Below are 23,095 nucleotides of genomic sequence, written 5' to 3' on the forward strand. Positions count from 1 at the left end.
AAATGCGTTTGCCGATTTGTAATTTACACTTTTACGGTCTGTGCATGTGAAGCATGCTATACATATATATATATATAGGATTTTTGATTTTGAATTGTATCAAATTTTATCCGTCTGATATCCGATCCCGTGATTTTGACTGGTATTGGACCGATACCAATACTGATATACCGATATATACGTGAATCTGCGCTATATCAAAAATCCATCTATTTATTTATTTATTTTAGGGGGTTACATTTTTTTTGTAACATATACCTGTTGAAGCTCTCAGAGAAGTGCCATAGACTGGGGATGTGGAGCACTTTCACGTTCAGCATAAGAGAAATTCGGCCATTGTCTGCCTCTCACATGATTGATGCTTGACTTAATCCAGTGCTGTCTGCGTCTTCCCAGGAGGGTGAGCCGCTCTCTTTGTGCTCCTCTGTCCCATGTGAAGCAAAGCAAAGCAAAGCAGCGAGAGTTGAGGGTCACAGCTATTCGGCAGGGCACTAGATCCTTCCCACCGGCACATCTGCATGTGAAATCGCCATTTCACCCCTCCACACTCCCTAATTGTTGCTAAAATTATTTGTGAAATTGCCTTCCACCAGGAGTGTTTTCCACGGCAATTGGGACAATTTTATATGCACGGTGGGCCCACAGAGTTGACACATGCACCTCTTCTTTTCTGCCATATGTGCTCTTTTTTTTTTTTTTTTATTATTATTATTCTATTCCAGCCTAATGGTGGCGCGTCGTTTTTTAACAATTACCTTTCAGCAATTACTTATGGTGTGTTCTCCGGGGCAAGTCGACCTGTTGTCATCAGCAGCAGCGGGTCGATCCACTGTTGTAATTATGGCACAAAAGCTGTGGGGAGCGATTAAGACGCTCACGCTGCGCACATTTACTTAATTGAAAAGGTTAACAAGGCAACAGTCTGTAACTTTCACCACACCGCTTTGTCCACTCACACACGACGACATAAATTCCTGCCTCCGATTATAGATGGTTGGATTTGTTTTTTTTTATGGTTTCCACGCGAATCAAATGGCTGCACGTGTGGTCAAAGTTGAGCGAAGATACATGTGGATGTTCGTTCATTTATTCTATTATTTGTTAAGAATTTTTTTTTACAGATTATTTAAATGTATTATTTGTATTTATTTGTATGTATTTTTGCTTTTATGATGACATTTATTTATTTATTTAAGTAAAAGAAAGAACGATCTCATAAAAGCATTAATATTCCACAGGTTTGAAAAATGCATTAATATTTAGATGTAACATTTTGAACAGGTTGTGGTGTGTGTGTGTGTGCGTGTGTGCGCGAGTGTGTGTGTGAGTGAAGGGTCTTATTAGGGAGGCAGCAGTGAATTAAAAGTGCAATGCGCGCCTCTGATTGGTCCGCGCGCTCCTGGCTAAACCCACTCTCTTTCATCCATAAAAGAAAGGCCAGCGAGCCTATGGGAGCGCGCGCCTGTCTCCTCCTACGACATGCAGGAAAAAAGTTGGCCACTTAAACTACTTGTCCTCCGCCGTCAGACATTACACTGAACCACCATCTACATCCAGAGAAAAGAATAACATTGCAATCTTCCCAAATTCAGACTCACAACTTTTGGTGCAACTCATCCATATTGTGCAGCTTCTTTTGCGCAGAAGGTGTTTTTCCCCCTCCAAATATTACTCGACTCTTTTTTGATTTATTTTTTATTTTTTCTTGGTACATTCATCGCACCGGAGGACTCTTTTATTTCCCCCCCGGTGGAAGAAGGGCTAATCCAGTGTCTCCGCCTAGGATTGGGATTTGACAGCAAACAGAGCGTCTTTTTTTTTTTTTTTTTTTTTTGAGCGCATTTTGAAGACATCCCGTGTTTTCTCTTGGACTTTGTTTGGACAGAGTGTTTGTGTGCGTGTGTGAGGCAGAGAGAGAGAGAGAGAGTGTGTGTGTGTGTGTGTGTGCGCGTGTGCGTGTGTAGCTTAAATGATGGCTACTTTGCCAGGAACGATGCCTCGGATGATGCGCCCTGGGCCGGGACAGAACTACCCCAGAACCGGGTTCCCACTGGAAGGTAAGACACATGACAGTGTGGTGTTTGAACTCGTGTGTGTGAGTGTGTGTGTGTGTGTGTGACAGAACTCGTGCGTCACCGTGTGTTTGTGTTCGAGGTCACTTTGTTTCCGGCTACACGCAGTGAACCAACACGACCTCCAGTCAGCGATGATTTAACTTAACAACTTTGAATTTAAAAAGAAAAAAGCAACATCTCACAGGTATTTACAATTTATTTATAGATGTTTTAGCCTCATCTGAACTTTGTTATAATAATCCCTGTTTTTATATAATAGCTACATGTAATATGTATATCTTTAATCCTAATGCAGTGTTTAATTTTATTTTTTTAAATGACAGAATAATTGATTTGCTAAATGCAAGGCCTTTTCTGAATTATTTAAAATTATTAGACACCTTCCATCAATGATTTACCTTTATTATAATTTAGATGAGATGATAATAGAAGACCTACTTTATAGTTTAAAGGGCTCTTTTACAGCCTCGATTGTTATTCATACGCACACACGAACACGCGCGCGCACACAGAAGCGATTTAATTGGTAATTTTTTTTTTTTTTATAAACTTGTATACCCAAGGCACTCAAGACGTCTGCACATATGGGCGTAAAAAAGATCACTTTTGTATTTGCATGCATTTATGGGAGCAGTTTTCCCATTACGCCGCGTTCGTGCTCAAGTGCTCTGGAGCGAAACGCGCAAAAACCACGTAGCTCGCAAGTGACTCGAGCTGCGGGATTTGCTCGAGTGTCCTGTTGCTGCGAGATGGCAATAACACACAGAGCAGAGAGACGGCTCAAAGGATCACATCAATATTTGTACAGCATGCCTAGGAATAATCAAGGTGGGAAGTGTCAGCGTGTTTAGTGTCTCTCCAAATGTGAGACATGCGTCCTGGAGTGTCCTCCGGATCCATCTCGTCCTCCACGGGTGAATTTGGCTCTCTGCTGTATGTCGCAAAAAAAAAAAAAAACATCACACACATGAATGAGACTCGGTGTACTCACATGTGAATAAAGATGATCATGACTTGTGGTTGTTTTTTTGTTGTTGTTGTGTGTTGCGGCGCAGTCTCTACGCCTCTGGGCCAGGGTCGAGTGAACCAGCTCGGCGGAGTGTTCATCAACGGGAGGCCGCTGCCAAATCACATCCGACACAAGATAGTGGAGATGGCCCACCACGGCATCCGGCCCTGCGTGATCTCGCGACAGCTGCGAGTTTCCCACGGATGCGTGTCCAAGATCCTGTGCCGGTACCAGGAGACTGGATCCATCCGTCCGGGAGCCATAGGAGGCAGCAAACCCAGGGTGAGTGGCGGCCCACGAGCGAGTCAGAGGGTGATAGAAGCGGTGAGGGTGAGGGGTGAGGGACATGATGACACCTGAGGAACTTGGACCATCACTGTCTGATGGTGTGAGGAAAAAATACACACAATACACATAATAATAATTACTATAACTATGGTTATTACTATAATAAGTATTATTATTACTATGAACCAATATAATAATTAGAATTATGGTTATAAAAATAATAATATTAAGAGGAATTATTATTATTATTATTATTATTATAATATCCACCTAGTTTTCAATGTCCATTATTCAAAATAATAATAATAATAATAATAAAAATGTGTCAATTTCCATAATTTACAGGACTGTAAAAACTAATAATCATAATAATACATTAAAAAATATTGATACGTCAGGTCCCATAATGATGATTGTGATAATTGATTTGTACAGTATTTAGAGCGTGCAACGAAAAATTATATATCTATATTATAATATAATATTCTACATGCTTTTCCACTGTTATTCGTTGTGGCAATATAATATTCCCAATTAACAATTATTTTTTTTTAAATGTATTATTTTCTTCAGATTTACATACTAGTATATTTTTAATTAAAAGTGCATTTCCTTCCATTTTTTCCCTCTCACCTCCTTCACCTTCACACCTTTTCCAAACTAAAGCAGGTGGCAACTCCTGACGTGGAGAAGCGGATCGAGGAGTACAAGAGGGAAAACCCGGGTATGTTCAGCTGGGAGATCCGGGATAAGCTGCTGAAGGACGGGGTGTGCGACAGAAGCACAGTTCCTTCAGGTGAGGCTTCATCTGGTAAGCTGCACTTTCTCCTTTTCCCTCTCCCATTATTACCAGCGAACACTGCAGCGTCAGCCATGAATGAACTTCACTGTCAGTCCAACCTTTTTTAAAGCCCCAATTACTGATCATAATAATTATTATTATAATAATAATAATAATAATAATAAATGTGTCAGTGGAGCAGGAAGCCGAAGTGTGGTTCTCTCTATATATTGTTGTATTTATACTTAAATATTGCTCATTTTGTTCTATGATTTCCTTTATTTTTAAATTATTATTATTATTATTACTATTATTTTTATTTCAACGCAGCTGAACTCATGTAAAGCTTTACCTGTCTCTGTTGTGAGGTTTATTATGGTTCTTCTATGGGTTTTTTAAGGGGCTAATCACCCATTTACCTCTTTGTTGCCATTAGTGAGCTCCATCAGCCGCGTATTGAGGGCCCGATTTGGCAAAAAAGATGACGAGGATGACTGTGATAAGAAGGATGAAGATGGAGAAAAGAAAACAAAGCATAGCATCGATGGCATCCTCGGTGATAAATGTAAGTTAACAGAATAGTAATATGGCCCTTTTGTATATATATATATATATTTATTTATTTATTTATATATATGTCTGGGAGTAACTAAATATCAGATTGTTATTATTTAAAGTAAATGCTTAATTCCTTCTTCACGTTCCTCATGGGGGAAAAAAGCTAAACGAAGAATTTATTCCTGCCTTTTTCTTTTGTTTTTTTTTTAAACTCCGAGCCAGCAGTTGATCATTTACTCAATTATTTATGAGAGCCTTTGGCAGAAGGTATTTAACTGCAGAGAATTAATTTGTGTAGCGAATTCCTTCCTCCATCCATTCACTCCCCTTTTAACGAGCCCTAAACGACAGCTGACAGTTTTGACCCATTTCACAATCGATGTCAGCGCGCTGACATTTCACCACTTGTCACTTTAAGAGGAAATCAATGTCCAATATTATTATTGGATGTATTAGCGATGCTAAGAGGAGAGGGGTGGTGAATAAAGCCTTTTTTATGACGCAGGTATTCGCTGTCAGTGATGATTTCACGAGCTTTTTTGTTGTTGTTGTCATGTGGCTTTCACATTCTGCGGCATGCTCTTTATTTATTATTATTATTATTATTATTGTTATTATTTGAATATAAATAGGTGGAATTTAATTTAAGTTTTTTGACATTATTGGAAGGAGAAATATGTGTTTTTATCGTTTGATTGTGATTATTATTTAGTTTATTTGGATGTTTTTTGGCCATGTGGGGGGAAAAGTGCGCACATCCTCACAACAATACAAATATAAACATAAAAACACGCCTTTAAAAAGAGACACTGCCTTCAAAAAAAACTTGAATTTGGACTTCACACACAAACAAAAAAAAAAATCCTCCCCTTCTTTGACGCTTTTCTAAAGTTCAGAGTCCGAGGTACAAAAGTAAATCCCGGAAAAAGAGGGGGGAAAATGGCAACCAAAAAAAAAAAAAAAGAGGAGAATGTGGACGCGTCCATTCACGTTGGAAAAAAAGAAGCGGGTCAAAAAGAGAGAGAGAAAAGTTTGGACAAAGGGCAAGAGGAGACATAAAAGGAGATGAATTATTCAGTGCGCCCCGCTGCTAGATAGTTTTGTAATTTTGGATAATGGCGTCTGAGAAGAATCGCTTGATAGCGTGAAAACGGTCTCCCCCCTTTTTTTCCTGTCACACCACGCATTTGTGTTTGGAGGAAAAATGGCACCTTTTTTTTTTTTTTAATTCTCGCAAATATAGCGCCAGTGTTTCCACGCACTTAGTGATTTTTTTTTATTATTTTTTTTTTAGAGATATTTTATTGGATAAATATAAAATATTATTTCATGATGTTGGTGCAAAGCATCCTCACCAGTGTTCCCAATTTGAATTATCTGTGCGTATTAACGCAGTTGACAGATTTACCTGCATTTTAATAAGGTTAATACTTACATTAAAGTGAGGACGATGGGGCTGATGAATAGGTGGCTGTGTTCGTGTCGGGTGTAATAGCTCGCAGGCACAGTGAGAAATGTATTTATCCCCAATCAGGCGCTCACTCCGCGCGTCTGAGGCGCAGCTCTTATGTGGAGAAGGCTTTTAAAACAGATTAAACAGAGCCTTTTATTTCTTTTTTTTCCCCCCACTTTCATCTCAGAACGCAGCTCACAGTGCATGGGCTCGCCCTGGGCACTAAATTCATGAGATTTTTCCATCTTCTTCTTCTTCTTATTTCGTTTACTTATCCAGCTTTTAAGACCTTATATATTTATCTGTTTGTTTATTAGGTTTGCGTATTTTTCTCAGCGCGTGTACATGACGGATTTACCCCCAGCTCTGGCTTTAGAATATTTATTTTTCAACTGTAATTTTTCAGTGGGAGGTGACGCAAACGCATGGTTTAATGCGCTGAAAATAGTTTATCTTTTGATATTTTTTAGGTGGGGGGGGGTAATCGTTGGTGATCACCATCCTGCGACACCCCACCCACCCACCGTGCCTCATCCACGTGTGTGTGTGTTCTGTGCCAAAGTTTTTATACGCGCAAATAATTGTGGGGGGGGGGGGGGTAAGGTTGCTTGGACAAACTTGGACATCCTTTTGTTTTTGCGCCACACTCGAAGATGGAGAGAGACTTTGAAGCAGCTGTTGCTGTGCGTAAAGCTGAGCTGCCACATGGATGTTTTCAACCTGAGCGGCAGATGAGACAGGAGACAAGAGAGATGAGACAGGAGATGGACACTTGAGCAAATCGCAGTCTTACCTGCGGTTCTTCAACCCTAATTAAACAGATGCCACGTGGGATTATTAATCCCGAGCGTCAGGGAGGGGAAGTGACAGAGCGATGGAGAGACGTGTGACAGACAGAGCAGGAGGTTACTGTTAGGTTAATAAATTATTACCTAGACACTTAATTGTTTTGGAGAAAATTATACTCTATTTCTGCATCAGTTTGTGTTGTTTATCTGCAAATAGTCTCACATTTATACAAGAAATTACGCGTTAATATCAAGTTTATCTCCATATATTATTATTGATATCATTATTATTAAGTGATTTAAAGTGGGGAAAAATTATTTTTCAACGTCACAAACACACGTGGGCCCTCACTGACACACACTTTGAGTGTATGGTAATACAATGTAAGTATATTTCGGCTCTAAATCCGTGCTGAATGAGAAGGACAGGGGAGTGAAGCGAGAGACCACTTCAAACAAATCCATCTGGAACAGTGTGCGCGCGCGCGTCGAGATTCACTGAAAGTATGGGCAAGTTATTTAGCTATTAATAACGGTTTCTCCTCGGGCATTGAGAGTGACTCCATCTGCACTTTCTCGCAGCTATTTGGCGGGGTTGGAAATTGAGGGAGACCCAAATGTTGGGCAGAGATAACGTACCCATCATAGCCCAGACCCTGCGCTGTGCTTCACTGCATTAAACTCGGATTAACCTCCTCCTGTCCCCGCAGCCACTCAAGCCATATTTCACTGGATTTTTTTCTTTTTTTTTTATATAAATATAGATATATATTAATATGAAGGGGACAGAATGTGGGGGGAAAAAAACAGTACATGATCGATAAAATAATATTAAGCAGAAATAAAATGAAGTCAAATAAATCATCATCATCATCATCAGTCATTTTATATATTTAAAAAAAATATAAAAAAATACAACGTTTCAGATTAATATAAATTAAACCCCAAAAATAAACACTAAATCCGCTCTATAATCACACAATTAGCAAACTCTGACCCGGGCTTTAAACAGTAAAAAAAAAAAAAAATGGTGTCAATCTAATCAAAGTGAGTTATGTCAGATTACAGTGTACACTCTGACATAAGTCCCCATTAACATCAATAGCAGGTAATCCAGTATACAGCCTACTCTGGCTGTTGCTTAGTAACGACTAACTTGATTAAACGCTTTCTCTGTTAGAGGCCTACATACGTCTAAAATGCTGTGACAAATTCCAATTTTAGTTAAGTAATTGAGCAGAACTGTAGGGTTTTTGACACACTAAATTCAAAATAAATAAAATGATGATTTATTTCGCAGTCAGGCTACTTTTTAAAAAAAAAATATTTTGTGACTATAGTTTAATTAAATAGAAGTGTTTATATTCATAAATAATTCTCTATGCATGTATTACAACACGCTTTGTGCTTCTGTTATTTAAAAAAAAAAAAAATTATGATTGTCGGCAGCAATTTGCTTCAAAATAAAACAATGTGTTTTGTAAATTAAATTTAATGGCGCCATATTAATCGCAATATTCGATCCGCGTGACAAATCCGCAGGTAACACGAGCGAACTGTGCGGCAGTAACGACGCGCAAACCCCGCTGTTTAGAGGTAATGAAGAGCACATCAAGTTTTAAAAGGAGCGCACTAAAAGCGTGTGTAGTCTTACAGAGAGAGGTGTCAGTGTCGACAGCATTAGGATAAATAAAATACACCCCCCCCCTCTCTCCTCCTTCTCCTTCAACAAGAAATAAAAAAAATGGTGTAGGCTTCAATTCATTTTGATTTGACTTTGATCACATCAGAAAAATATTCATGGAAGCACAAACAGTGGCTGTGCCGCCATTATCCCGGCTGACAGTGATACCTCTCAAGGCTGTCTATTAATTAAAGTGGCGCTTAGCATGTGGGATGTGGGACGACTTCCGCTATCTGGGCGCAAGAAAAAAAAAAAAAAAAAAAAAATATGGCTTTTTTTTCCCTCCATCTCTTGTGGGTCTCTTGAAAAGGAGCAATCTTTCCTCTCCAGCTTCTTGTGGGAAATTTAAAAAGTGTACAGAGGAAGACATGGGGATTTCTAGCTCATTTATAAAGACGAGTTTATAATCCTTTCCTGCTTAATAACTTAAAAGGATTCAATTTCTCTCTCTCCCCCCCCTCCACCACCACCACCACCACCACCACCCCACCCTCCAATCCACCCCATTTATGGGGTTATGATCACACATTGTTAGACGCAGATAGGAGCATTTTCAAGGTTAACATTTCCTGCTCGAAACGTCAGAATATAAGCTGTAAACCCCATAGGTGCCCTTTGTTTTGCCCCTCACACATTTTAGATGTTGTAAATATTAATGTGATAACAACAGGAAAAATATATATATATGATATGATATTTAATTATAGCATATAATTCCAAGCATCAAGAATAATAATAATAATAATAATAAAAAAGGCTTATGTAAACTCCAAGGACTGCATGTCTGGTTGGGGGTCTCAAACCCATACGAGACAAATTAAAGAGGAAGTGTTGCCCTCCAGGTATCCTGTCACAACAGTAGGGGTTTTATTTTTTCTGCAGTGCGCGCGTCTCTCGTCTCCGTCTGCGTTTTATTTCGCCAATTTTCAACCCTGGGGGCTCCGGCGCTCTGTGTGCGCCACTGAAGTCCAACACAAGTAAATAAATAAATAAATAAATAAATAAATGCAAAAGTCACAGTTGTCCTCTTCCTCTCTCAGGTTCAGGCCAACAGGTGTGGCTTTAGTGGTAAAAGTATATGTGGCTGAAATATTCGGGTTAAGGTTATCAGAAAATATATGGCGTTATGATTTATTTTTTTAATCAAAAATATCAGTTTGTATGGATCAGTTTAATGCCTATAGTTATACATTTTGTACCTATTTTGGGGGAAAAAAGCAGATTAATCCAGAAAACTTTTATGACCTATCACATTTAACCTGTATTTTTGCTATTTTTGAGTCTCATTGAAACAAAAGTTGTGACTTGTTATGATTATATATAATATTATTACTGTTGTTGTGGTTTGGGGTTGAGCCTCAAGCATTCACATCCACCCTCCCCTCCCCTTCCCCACCTCTCTTGATGGCTAATTGCCTGGAAGAAGATGAATGAGGCTGACAGGAATCAGCTGTCCACAGATTCCCCTGCGAGTCTGACTCGGAAATCATAACCTGACCAGCTTTTCCTCCTCTGAAACCAGCTCGTTGAACTTGTCACATCTAATTAGGGTGTTAGAACACACCGAGTGCATCGGTGGGAAACAGTAGGTGGTTTTGCAAGCGGGGCAAACCAATGAGTCCTTTCTGGGTCAGATGGTGGTGGTGGTGGTGGAGGGAGCGCAGCCTGGTTGGATGATGTGTTTTGTGTTGAATTGGACTGCATGCAGGCTTTTATTTCTAAGTTGCATGCAGCGGGGGGCTAAAGAGGCAGGTCTGCATGGACCCGTGTAGCCTTGTTTTAATTGGGTATGAAATTAATTAGAGCAGACATCTATTAAAGACTTTTAAGTTTAGCTAATTTTTTTTCCCCCTTCCCCCCACAGAGTTTAAAGGTATGACAGTGGATTAATGGCTTACAGCCAAAAATGACATTTTATTGCATCCCGTCACACAGCTTGTCTAACAGGTGTCAAGCAATACTTTCATATAATTCAGTTTTGGACTTATTATGTAAAAGCAAAAACGCATATCTGAAGTTGAAAAATTGGGCTTTACAAGAAATTGTTTTTTTTATAGCACGATTATGAACCTTATATTTAATTTTATGAAAATATGTATTATGCTGCCTGAGTGCCTTTATCTTCCTTGCAAATGTGAATATACACTTTTTTTTTTGTTGCACTTTCTCCTCTTCTTCTTCTTTTTGTTGAAAACTTTTTTCTTGTATTGGCACAAAAAAAGCCCTGTGATGTCTGCCTGCTCGGTGACAGCCTACTCTCGCCATTGTTAAAAGAACAGCCACTAGAAAAGGACGAGAGAAAGAAGAGGGAGGAGAAAAGGCCCTTCTGTTATTTTCTGTTTTGAGACTTGCTGCATGGGCCATTCAGGCGAGTTGATGAACTCCTCCAAAAAGTTTATTAAGGGGCCGAAAACAATAAGAACTAAAGCCTTTGGGTGCCCGGGCAGACAGTTTATAAACTAGCTGCTATTGTGCCTCAAAGGCAGATGCATGAATACTTTTGAATAGGGCCCTTCAAACTGACACGATCAGGCTGGACAGCAGCGGGTTTTAAAGGGAGATGGAGCTTCTGCAGCGGCAAAGAGCCGCTGCCTTTTTCTGCATTAATGTACATCTGCAAAAGAAAAGGGGAGGAGGAGGAGGAGCTGAGCACTGTCTGTCATGGTCATGCTGGTCTGCTGCTTTTCCCTTGGCCTTTGCACTTCATCTGTCAAAAATTATATATCATTTCATGTTTATTTATTCTGACATTTAGTCTGAATCAGACGCCTTTAACAAAAAAAAAAAAACAAAAAAAAATACTGATATGTGAATATAGAGAGTGCACAAACGGAGTGACGTTTTGCCGTTAACGCAGAATTTTAAACAAATATTTGAAATAATCCCGATCATTTATGCGGCCCCAAAGCAAGACAGAGCGACGTGGACTCACTGTTGATTCCTTTGGACGGGACACACTGCTTAAGCACACTCAAGAAGATACATTATTCCCCTCCTTTTCACCAAACAATAGACTGTCACTCTTTATCCTCCTTCCCTCCTCTGTTCCTCCCTCTCCAGCTTTCTCTTTTAGTCCGCTCACTCGCTGGCTCTGTGCCTCGCAACATCAGAGGGAGTCCAGTGATTTGTGACCCCAGCAACCCACACTTAATCTTGCTAAAGAGGGGGAGCATCCAGTTTTGCAGCTTGGCGGGCCCCAAATAGACCAAGCCTGCTCTGGCAGGTGTCAACATTAGCAAACAATTGGTCCCTAGTCCCATGCCCCTGTACCCCCAGTGCGACACTGAACCTAAACTATTTGAGGCGCGCTGAAAGAAAAGCACATAATAGGGAATGTGGATGGGGAGGAGAGGAGGGGGAGGACAAGGGAGAGATTACACTCTCAGACAGCTATTAGCAGGGATGAGGCTTTTCTAAACAAACAAACAAAAAAAAAAAAAGATGGCGATCAATACTGCGTTAGTTTACAAAGTGGAGTCATCATTGTGGCTTTGGAGTATTTATTTTCTGCTCCATTGTTTGTTTTTTTTCCCCCCTCGACTTCTCAAACGTCTGTGGGCTGTATTGGCAATCCAATTTACTCTGGAGGGGGTCCCTTGGATGCCTATTTCTTCTGTGTGCGTTTGTGTTCGACTGCGGTGGACACTTCATTCATAGATTTAGCCCCTGTAATGAATCTCAGTAGTTGGACACCGGCCTGCCGTCCACGGGGGGAAAACAACACGCGGGGATGACAGTGCTCTGCTTTGGCCCCTGTGGGATTGCACTCCATCGACTTCATTAGACACAAGTGTCTCAGCAAAGATCGCAGGGGAAACGAGGAAGAGAACGAGTTGACATGTGGACTGATGCTGCTGCTCTCGAGTGGGAATGTAACTTGACAAGAGGGTCAGTGGTTTTCTCCAAAGGCCATTTATTTATCGCTCACTGCTGATTCCTTGCAATAGCACAAGGAGAGACAAGTGTTCTCAGTGGGGAAGATTAAGGTTTTAATAGGGGGGGGGGGGCAAAACACCTATGGTATTGGACAGAAACTCATTAGATTGCTTTGAGATCTTGATGCCTGGTGGTCACACAGGAATAAAAAAGACAAATAAATAATTTCAGGTAGCAACTGCTAAATTCAACCTCCTGCTGCAATCCATTTGCTCCAATAAACAAGCGTAATTAACAGACCTCTTGACCTTGACACACAATGGCGACTGTTGTCGAAAAAGAACCAATAACAATGTTAACAGGCAATAAAATCATTCTGAACATTTATGGCATTAGGGTATTCAAACTCCAAACAGTTAGTTTGGTCTTGACTAGGTGAACTGCCAAAGCGTGGGTGGTGGTGGTGGTGGTGGTGTGGGGGGGGGGATCAGTTTACAGAGTAATTTCAGCTGTAATCAGGATTTAATTAACCATGTCATTTCATAAATTGAAGTTATTTCGCCTGATAGGTTATCCGCCAAAACAACATAAATACGGCTGCTGGTTCACCGACGTCAAATCATGACTTAAGTCCTCAAAACTCTCGAGGTCCGGCAGTAATTCTGCAGGACAAATCGGTCAGGAGACACAAGTTTGCATGTCCGAGATTAAAGCAGAATAAAAAAAAACCAGAGGAACAAAACAGATAAATCACTGCTATCTTTGGCTCAGACTGACTAAACATAGCTGTGATATCATAATACCGATTAATGCAGGTTCAAATTTACTGCTATTTGTCTGCATTTATTTTGTCATCGTTAATTATAAAATTTATTTTTGTGGTTTAGAGAATATAAAACATGTCAGGAACCACAGGGGGAAAAAAACAGACAAAGATCTTTGTCCTGGTGATTATAAGCAATTGTTCCTTTTCTCCATTAATAAAGTGGAGAGTAGAATGAGCGCGTGTAGAGCAAATCAGAACATCTCAAGCTGTATTATGTCCATGTTAAATTTTGCAATGGATGAGCAGGTCGTCAGAGTCATAATCGTTCATTGAAAGAAATGTACTTTCCTCCAATTTGCCTTGGCAGCTAAGGTTGTCAAACTCTGACAGCTGGCACAGAAAAGTGGCAGTGTGTTGCATTATGGCCGACCGCTGGTAACCGTGGAGCGGCATTAGAAAAAGACAAAAAAGCATTTCTGGCTAATTTTATTACAATACAGGAATAGGCCACATAATGTGCAACAGTAATTACGTTTAGCACAGTCCGTGTTCTCCCCCAGTGATGAATGAGGGACACCGACCATGGTCTGCTAGTTTAAAAATCGCCATTAGCCTATGCTACTTAACGCCAGAACATTTCACATTTTATGCTCTTGATGTGCTTCACCACTGAAATATTCATTTGTTTTAATTGCGTGCGGGATTTTTTTTTTCTTACAAGCACAAAGACAATAAACATGTTCCCTAACTGTTACAAATCAGAAATGTGTTTTTTTGCCACCAAGTGAAAATGTGAACGCTGTTGTCCAAACAGTGGGGTGGAGCTCCTGTCCTATAGCCGACGAAATAACAACTTCAAATGTTGTCCCCCTATTTTCTACTAATGGGCTTATTTCTGCATCGTCAGTCATTCCCTCCTTGGGGAATATGTAGTCTCAGTATAAAAAGCTTTGCTACTGTGCCACATTACAAACCCTCAGTGTGGAGGAATATCTGAAATTAATGCCAAGCACAATAATGCTCTGCTGTTCCCAGAAAGAAAATTGCTCCTCACAGGAAATACTCAATTTCATTTCTGGACTTAAAAAGGCTCCATTTGGAAAAATGTGTTTACTTACAAACCACTAAATGCATAACACGGTTTAGGATATTAGTTTTTTTAACACAGTGCGTGAAGATCTTTGTCAGTTTTTTTAAGGTTTCTAAACCAACTGTACTGTATTTATTTATTGTTAATTCACATACTGCTCAGAGTCAGATAATGGGGATAAAATAACATTCAATCACATAGACCAGAAACATAAAAACCTCAATTTTCATTAATTTAGTTTTTCAGTTAAGCTCACATTAGTTTTCTTTCAGTCTTTCCAGCCCTTCTCTCCTCTGCAGTGTCCTCTACATCGCTAAACTTTTACACAATATTTGCTGCCGAAGCCTCGTTCCTGAAAATTGGGAAACTTCCCTGGGGCACATAAAAATGTCCGCTGTGCATTCCTATACTGTGTCCAGTAATCTCTCTTTGGCCTCGTTGAGAAAATGATTTGTTCCTCCAGGAGACCTCAGCTCATGGCCCTGAGACATTACTGTTTGATTTCCTGTGTAGGTTTTTCAGAGCTTTTTGCTGGGGGACGGCGGCTCTGGCTCCAATGCCATTTGGCAGAGACCCCCGATGGGCTTCTTTTTACTTTCTTGTGCTCTCTGTTAATTTCATTACTTTCGCTGTGACCTTAATTAGCAAAGACTTAAGCTCAGGCGATGACATTCTGCTCTATATGAGAGGAAGAAGGAACCTGGTGGGGAGGTGATTGGCAGCATCATACTTCCTAACAAGGTTCACATTTATGTATCCGAGTCTTTAAGGCTCCATGTGGCGCCGTTAGATCCTCTGTAATCTGGCTTTGTTTTAGAAAACAGCACAGTGGAAGAGCATGGGACGAATTAAGCAAGTAAATGTACATTTATCCTCATAAAAAATGAAGGTTTTTTTTTTCGTTATATAATATACATGCACAAAAATAAGTCTATATATATTAAAAAATGAAACAAAAAAGAGCACTTGTGTCGGAGCCAAAAGCAAGAAATTATACTGTCACTAAACTGCAAGTTTTAGTTTGTAGTATATTAAAGAAAAAGAATCCCACCCTTCAAGCCCTTCACGCTTTCACACTCAGGCAGTGCAGAGGCATGGGGAGTCAATATGTCAGCGTTTATGGATGCCCTGCAGAGCTGCACAGTGCTGTCAGGCCCCTATTCATGCTCTAATGGCCCCCTGAGGAGCTCGTCTCTCCAGGCTGAAAAGGCCGGGAGGCCCAGTGGATGCCCTGTTGTTGAAGGTGAGCGCTCTCATGGACGCGCTGCGCCTTCATCCATATGACAAGAGCCATAAAAGAGCATCGCTCTCGCTGCTTCTCCCTGTCCGTCTCCTCTGCTTTCTCTTGTTTCCCCCCCTCCTCCTCCTCCTCCTCCCTCTTCTTCTTCTTCTTCTCTGCCACTTTTCTCCCCACCTCAAACAGAGAAAAGCAGGCTAATTGTTTGTTGTGAGAGCCAAAGATGATAGAGCCTCCCATCTTTCTTCCGTCTTTGCATATTCCCTATTCCCCCCCCCCCCTCTCTTTTTTCAAGTGCCTCTGTTCCTTTTCTAAAGAATGTGATTCTGTCTATGAGACAAGAGAAGAAAAGTGTTGGAATTTTCTTCAGGAATGCTGATGTATAAGCGTCTAAAACTCTGACGCTGCCAGTGAGAGGTTGTGCAGTGGTAAAAGAAGGCGGCGTTCTCTTAGAATTTTCATCAGATAGTTGTTGAGCTTATTTGAAGTTTTTAACAGCTGCCTTTATTTTGGAAAAGTTCCTTTTTTATGGATTTTTTCTGAGCAGGTTGTTGCTCTTCTACTTGTCCACGATTGTAACTCATACATTTTGGGCGTCATTCACCTGTTAATATAACAACATGAGACATTGAATGACATGGCAGCCATCCATAAAGGTGAGAATGATTTTATTTTTAGATAGATGAATCTTAAATACCCCTTATAAACTGTATATCATTACACATCTCATCCAGATTCAATTCTGGCTAAATGTCAAATCAGTGCCTGGAGAAGGTCGCTGATAAACAGTGGAAAAATTATTATGTTTTCCGATACGTTACCGTTCCGATAAGTAACTCAATGTTTTTTTTTTTTACAAATTCTTTGGTATGCTGATCTTAATATAACTGCAGAAATAAACATCCTCCATGTTTAGTTTTGTTTTTCTCTAGCTCGGCGATAACGACAGGAAGAAGATTATTCGTATGGAATTTGTCTTTAAACCATTCCGGTTATCGCTGTCGTCAATCTTGTATTCACATAAGGTTCCTATCTCAGATACATCCTTTGGTAAATGCCTTGAATCACATACCTCCTTTTACTTGGCAAACCCCCTTTGGGATGAACAGGCAAGTGCATTAAGCATTGATGCCACACCATTCTCAGAAAAATGCAAATTGGGAAGTTGTTAGCTATTTGATGTTGCTGCGCGACCCCCCCCCCCACCACCACCACCCCGCCCCCAAAACATCGCTCTACTCCAGTGTTAGTGGTTGAATTGCATGCAGTCCTGAGGACAGGCTGTTTATATGCAGGCCCGGAGCAGCAAAGACAGCAGAGAGACAGATGCATGTCAGAGATAGCAGATCCCATCTCAGGCAGATGCCTTTTATCACAGGCCTGTTTGCATAATTAGGCCTTTTGATATTCACCCCCTCTGACTGACAAAAAGTATAATTGCAGTATCAACTACGACAAAAGGTAGGCACAAAATAAACAAGTCAACATAAATAGGGAGAAAAGACGCGGTGTTATTTTTGTCCCGTGGGGAAAATAGAGGGAGGGAGAAAAACAGCATTTTGAACTAAATCTGCTGTCAATCACAGTCAACTGGTGTGACTCGGTGCTCAGAGGCTGGTCCTGTAAACGCTTGCAAAACACAGAGCATGAGGCCTGATTGTAATTATGCTGGAACTAATATGCTTTTCAAAATGAGCCATTATGAGCTAATGCTGCACTGCCAAAGCCCTGTCTGTTTTTGTCCCTCTGTATTGGATAGTTCTGCAAAGGTACGGCTGATATCAAGGCCATGGGCTTTGATATGTGACATCTTTGTTTTGTTTTGCAATGAATATTTCTAGTATTTCTTTAAATCAGAGCCAATACATTTGTTATTATTATTTAAATTGTTGGATACACTGGATCTTTTTAACAACCTAGTAGACATGGAGTTTATTGCGGTTGTTTTGCATCTTAAACGTGGAGCTGTGCAGATCACTTGGTTCATTGCTGGCTTTAAATGGACAGCTGTGTGTTTAATCAGCATTACCTCTGCATCTTGGGGGTAAAGGTGGAGGATTGAGGAGCTCGAAGAGAAAATGAGGAGGAGGTGGTTCAGAGGGGGTCAATATAGAGAGGGTTTTGAGGAGTCAGGGTGTTGATGAGGATCCCATCTGCCTGTAGTCTGAGGAGTTTGTGTGTGAGGTCAGCAACAGAGCATCAGAGCAAGGAGCAGGCTTTAAACCTCAGAGTAACCCTAAATCTATTAACTACTCCTTTAAGGATACGACGCCGTTTTATCGAAAAGGTCTGGTCAGAATTACAGCCTCATTCGAGCGAAAGCACAGCAGGATGGAAGGGAAAATGTGGTTCGCCACATCTGTGGGGTTTTTAATACAAACCCTCCCTCAGTGACACAAGGCAATCAATGTTACTTGTAAGCGTTTAACCACTGTACAACCAAGACTGAGAGTGAGAAGAACAATGCCCACATAAACACATGACTCTGTTTATCACTCAATCCAGCATGCCTATATATAAGCCAGACTAGAAAGCCCTTCATTTATAACTGTATAACACACTGTTTTTAAACAATGCATAGTGTACATTATCACAGCTGGAAAACATTTCAAACTAAATGTAAATGTGAACTGTTAACTTGCTTCAATGACCTGAGATTGCTTCGTTTTGTAATATTATCTGTTAGAATAAAGCAGTTAAGTTCTTCTCCATGTACGCTATAATTACTTTTTATAATATATGCAAATGTGCACATTTGGGGGGGAAAAAACTGTTATCTTTCTTTGCAGATGTTATCAGGTATCTTTCAATCGTGTTTGGTTTATCAATATAGAGCATTTGTATCAAAAGGTCAGTGACTGATCCTCCTCAAACCCTGTCCCAGAGCCATGTCTTCCATAAGTCATGGCATTTTTATGACAATTTGGGTTAAGAGGGTTTTTACCTCAATAATACCCAGTGTTATCATCAAGCTTAATCAAGCACTTACCCAGACAAAGCATTGTGTTGCCCCAATGAATTCTCATTTATAATGGGCACAATATTAAATCAATATCAGGGCATAAGCACAGAGGGGCCCCTGGAGGAGAGTACATGGCAGTAATCATGCCCACTGGATGGCACATAATTAGATTCTAATTGGATGGTAACTAATGAGACAAGGCATGAGCGGTTTATCAATACCCCTTTGAATGGAAATTACATCAGTTGTATTATACAAAGGTCTAATCATAATGTACCTTTTTGTGCTTAGTGGACAAATGAGCAGCTGACCTCGAGTGTCCTGGAGGAATATTTGTTTGCATAAGCGCTTTCTAGCCACTTTCTAAATCACCCACTGTCCAATGACAGACCAGTATAGATCTTCTTGGTGTAGAAGTACTATAGAAGGAGTTCTTTGTAACTTCTTAAAACCCTTTTTAAACTTTACTTGGCACCGTTACCTATTTTTAACTGACTTGTTTAATATTATAATAATAATAATAATAATAAGAAGAAGAAGAAGACGAATATCTACCCTTTTATCCCATTAACAGTTACCAAATATGAATTATCTTATGAAATACCTGAAGTATACTTTAAAAACAAACCCACAATTGGGAATTTATTTACAAATGGTACACAAATAATAAACAGCATTTGGTATCACAAAAATATTTGTTTCCCAATGTTAATAAACACATCAACGTCTCTTTAATGGAAAAACTAAATACTAATGGTGTAACTTTAATGTCCTCAAGTCCCCTTTGTTGATTCACAAGCAATTTAAATGAAACTTTAATTCGTAAACCTCAGTAAAATGTGGGCCCACACTCTCTCACACACAGCTACAGTCGAAAAGGTAAAAACCCTTAAAACGAGTCGTTGCTTTGGAGCGAACAAAACGTAATCTGTACTCACGAATCCTGGATGTACACAACGAACAAACTGGCAGCAGGCGGAGTGTCCGGGAAAACCAACCGGAAGAAGAGAACGCAACAGCGGACAGTCTGTAACCAGCAGGCTACGTGGTCCTTCCGGGTCCTCTGTCTCTCATTCACGGTCACTTCTCAGTCACGGCCAAGCAAACGTCCGTCGTCCTGAAACGAATAATTCAGCTAACCGTAAGTCCATACAGCATTAACACAAAAACAACTAGCAGTAGCTTATCTTAACAACACTTTTTTACACGGAAAGCTAACAGTCTGACAGCTATGTGAAACACGAATATGCTAATGCTAGCGGCTATTCTCAGTTAGCGACACACCCGTTTTTTAAAACTATAACACATAGTCACCGCATAGTGAAACACATAAATATATATTTACCTTTAGTAGAAGCACAGTAGTCCAAACCGCGTCATAAATGACCACCGGCCACAAAGTTAATAGCTATACCGACTCTCCTACAACATTCGGCTATGATGGCTCTGCTGCATTAGCACTGTGAGTGCGACGGCTAAACCCCGCCCCTCTACCTGGGATCATAATTAGATTGGCTGCTAGGTTATGATTGACAGGTGATGCTGCTATCAAGTTTGGCTGTGGGTCGTGTGTACATCGTACAAACTATGTTAATAAAAGGTGAAGTAAGTAGTTTATAGTGCCATCTAGAGGAGAGGCTGACATTTACAAAATCTGCTCACCCCGTCCCTTCCCTGAGCGCTACGGTATCCGCAGCTGGTCAAATGTCGTCCTCGTCGTCTTTCTCCGTGACGAAGCGGAGAGAGTGGAGGCGGGACTTCCGCTACAATTAAAGAGACGCTTGATTTGTTCTCTCGCGTTTGTCCTTACAGGCTCCGGTAGAAACATGGCGTCTCGCTGCTAACAGTGGCTATGCAACCACGGCCCACGACCATGTTATTTTACATGACTTTTTGAAACACTGCGAAAATGAAACAAAAACTATTATACAGCGACTAGACAATGCAGGAGCACATAATATGTATAAAAAAGTGGATTTTGGGTCATATAAACCCATAAATACTACACAGTGTCCATTTAACTCCACGAACCATATTATTTTACCTGTAAATAATAAACTGCTCATATTGTGTCTTGTATTTCAAACAACTTGTTCATTTCATTTATATGTTAACATATTGACTTAAACCACATTGGAACTGAATGGATCTGAATGATTTTATTAAATTGCTTTTAAAGTTAATGTCTAAATTAAATTTAGCCGGTGGGGGCTCCATCAGATCAATGTGGACAGCAGCTGTGTGTGGCTGCATATACATGAGTTTTTACATTCAACCCTGATCCCGGTTGGCCCCATGCAGCGTGTGCCACCTTCCATTTTCCCTTACTCATTACAGGCAGTGCTGTCGACCTTGCGCTCCTGGTTCACGTACAAGAGCAGATGTGTTGGCTCTGTGGGGCTTAATTGAGAGCAGCAACGCAGGCTATTGTCTTTTGAGGTTTATCAGTCATTAGCCTGACAGCATGCTAAATGTGACACAGATTACCACAGCGGTTTACTCGTAAAAAATAAAGTCAGAGAAAGTAGTTCAAACACAGCAAGGGGAGAGAAAATGATTTGAGGAGGGGAAGACTTTCTGGTGTCTTTCTCGGAGCCTCTGGAGTCAACTCGTACTCGAGGGGGTCTCCTCGTAGGACACAGAGGTGACTTTGGAAAGTGATCTGTACACTGCTGCTGTCTGCCGGGCTGGTCTCAAGTGTCGTCATGGCAAGTTAACGGGCAAACGGATAGAAGCATCCTCACGAAAAAACCAACAAAGGGATGTGTGGCGTATGTACATATTCAACTTTGTATGTTCAAGGGTGTTCTGCAGAGGAGAGAGAGCCCGTGCTTCAAGAATCAATCTTTATTAAAAAGGATAAGACTGGAGAATTGATTTAATGAATGCGGCCTCATGTCCTGCGGCCACATGTAATCCACAGAGAATCACTGAGCATGAGCTCAGGGGGACAAAAAATGTTCGTCGAAGACTCATGGAGTGGCCTGTAATGATAGTCTCCATATAATCCCCTAATTCCTTGTTTAATTAAACTCTGGAGCTGGCCTTGAGACTCTGCCAGCTCTGTTGCTCTTTTGTTCTCACAGTTGTTATTTGGAGGCTATAGGTTTGAGTATTCTTTTGTCTCTCGTCTGGACGGAGCTCGAAACAGACGTCAGAGCCGTAAAAGAAAAACATTAAATTAGTCAGCAGGAATTAGCTCAGGTGAGACATTGAAGTGAGCATTATAGTTCTCATTGGAGCTCGAATTGCAAAGCGGCCACTGTCAGAAGCGTAAATCTCTTCTTACACCCTCTTCTCCAATATCCCCCTTTTCTTTCACCCTCTCCCACACTTTCTGGACGGTGCGTGATGCAATCCAACTGGGCCTGGAGCAACGCTGGCACATCACGCCGCCTTGTCACTGTCTCAATGAGGAAATTATGAAAATGTGAATTTTGTGACACGAAATGAAAGGCCCGTGTAGTTTGAATAGACGTGCAGAGGAGGTGAAAATGATGCAATTTTTCTAAATTCAGTTATAACGGTAATGTGCGGCGGTAATGCGTATTTGCTGTCAAGCATTTCCCTGTTGGCCTGGATTGTACATCTTTGTGCTGTATCTAAATTCCTCGAGCAGAAACGCAGCTTATAGTTTGAATGCCTAAAAAGTAATGTTAAAAAATGATGTTCCGATTCATTTCATGACAGCACAGGGGGAAACACACGGTGCAGAATGGTTTTGGTGTGATATTGTGTTCTGTTTTATATCCACTCTGACTGTGATGTATATGAGCAGTGTGCCCAAGGGCCAGTGTGAGAGAAAAGCAGGGTGAAGAGCAGCAAGGTGTCCTGTGCAGATTAACCCCACTACCCACCAACACTCCCGCTCCCCTCCCCTCAGCCCTCTGCCTCCACAGCCTCTGGGGCCCCTTTCACAGGCAGGATTGTGTATCAGGGCCTCTACTATATTAAATAAATATCCACAGATTAAGATAATATTCCCCCAGTTGTGTATTGACAGAGGAGTAGCTGTCATTTGAATCTTCTATGTTGCCAGTCTCGAGTTCTTCAACAACAAAAGAATCTCCAAATAGCAGATAACTCTGTCAGAGCTCATTTATGATCATTTTTTACTCAAACGTGCCTCAGATAATTCACACAAAAGACTCCTTAACTTTTTTTTGTCATTCCACAATCATGTACAGATGGTCCTCTCTCCCCTTTTTCTTTTTCACCTCAGGTAACCGCACGGACGAGGGTTCAGACGTAGATTCGGAGCCCGACTTGCCCCTGAAGAGGAAGCAGAGGCGCAGTCGCACCACCTTCACCGCCGAGCAGCTGGAGGAGCTGGAGAAGGCCTTTGAACGGACACATTACCCAGACATCTACACCAGAGAGGAGCTGGCTCAGAGGACGAAACTCACAGAGGCCAGAGTACAGGTCAGAGACTCACCGCGTAGTGCCAGAGAACTGGTGTACGCACTGTTAACGCTGCGTAACAGACCTGCACGAAAACACATGTTCTCATATCTCCGGTAATACCCTG

At 40.9% G+C, this 23,095-nt stretch overlaps 1 protein-coding gene across 2 annotated transcripts in view; it reads left to right on the top strand.

The window, feature by feature from the left end:
• The first annotated feature begins 1,920 nt into the window (after positions 1-1,920).
• Positions 1,921-23,095, top strand: part of pax7a (paired box 7a) — a 44,755-nt gene continuing 23,580 nt past the window's right edge. The window contains exons 1-5 of one of the 2 annotated variants that reach the window (XM_083892271.1): positions 1,921-2,057; positions 3,131-3,366; positions 4,039-4,183; positions 4,590-4,718; positions 22,790-22,989. In XM_083892271.1, the coding sequence (XP_083748397.1) occupies positions 1,970-2,057; positions 3,131-3,366; positions 4,039-4,183; positions 4,590-4,718; positions 22,790-22,989 (798 nt within the window). In that variant the 5' untranslated portion in view covers positions 1,921-1,969. The remainder of the gene's footprint in view (positions 2,058-3,130; positions 3,367-4,038; positions 4,184-4,589; positions 4,719-22,789; positions 22,990-23,095) is intronic. The other variant, XM_083892272.1, reaches the window with a different exon arrangement.

The sequence above is a fragment of the Microchirus variegatus genome (assembly GCF_963457635.1).
Source record: "Microchirus variegatus genome assembly, chromosome: 7".
Taxonomy (NCBI): domain Eukaryota; kingdom Metazoa; phylum Chordata; class Actinopteri; order Pleuronectiformes; family Soleidae; genus Microchirus; species Microchirus variegatus.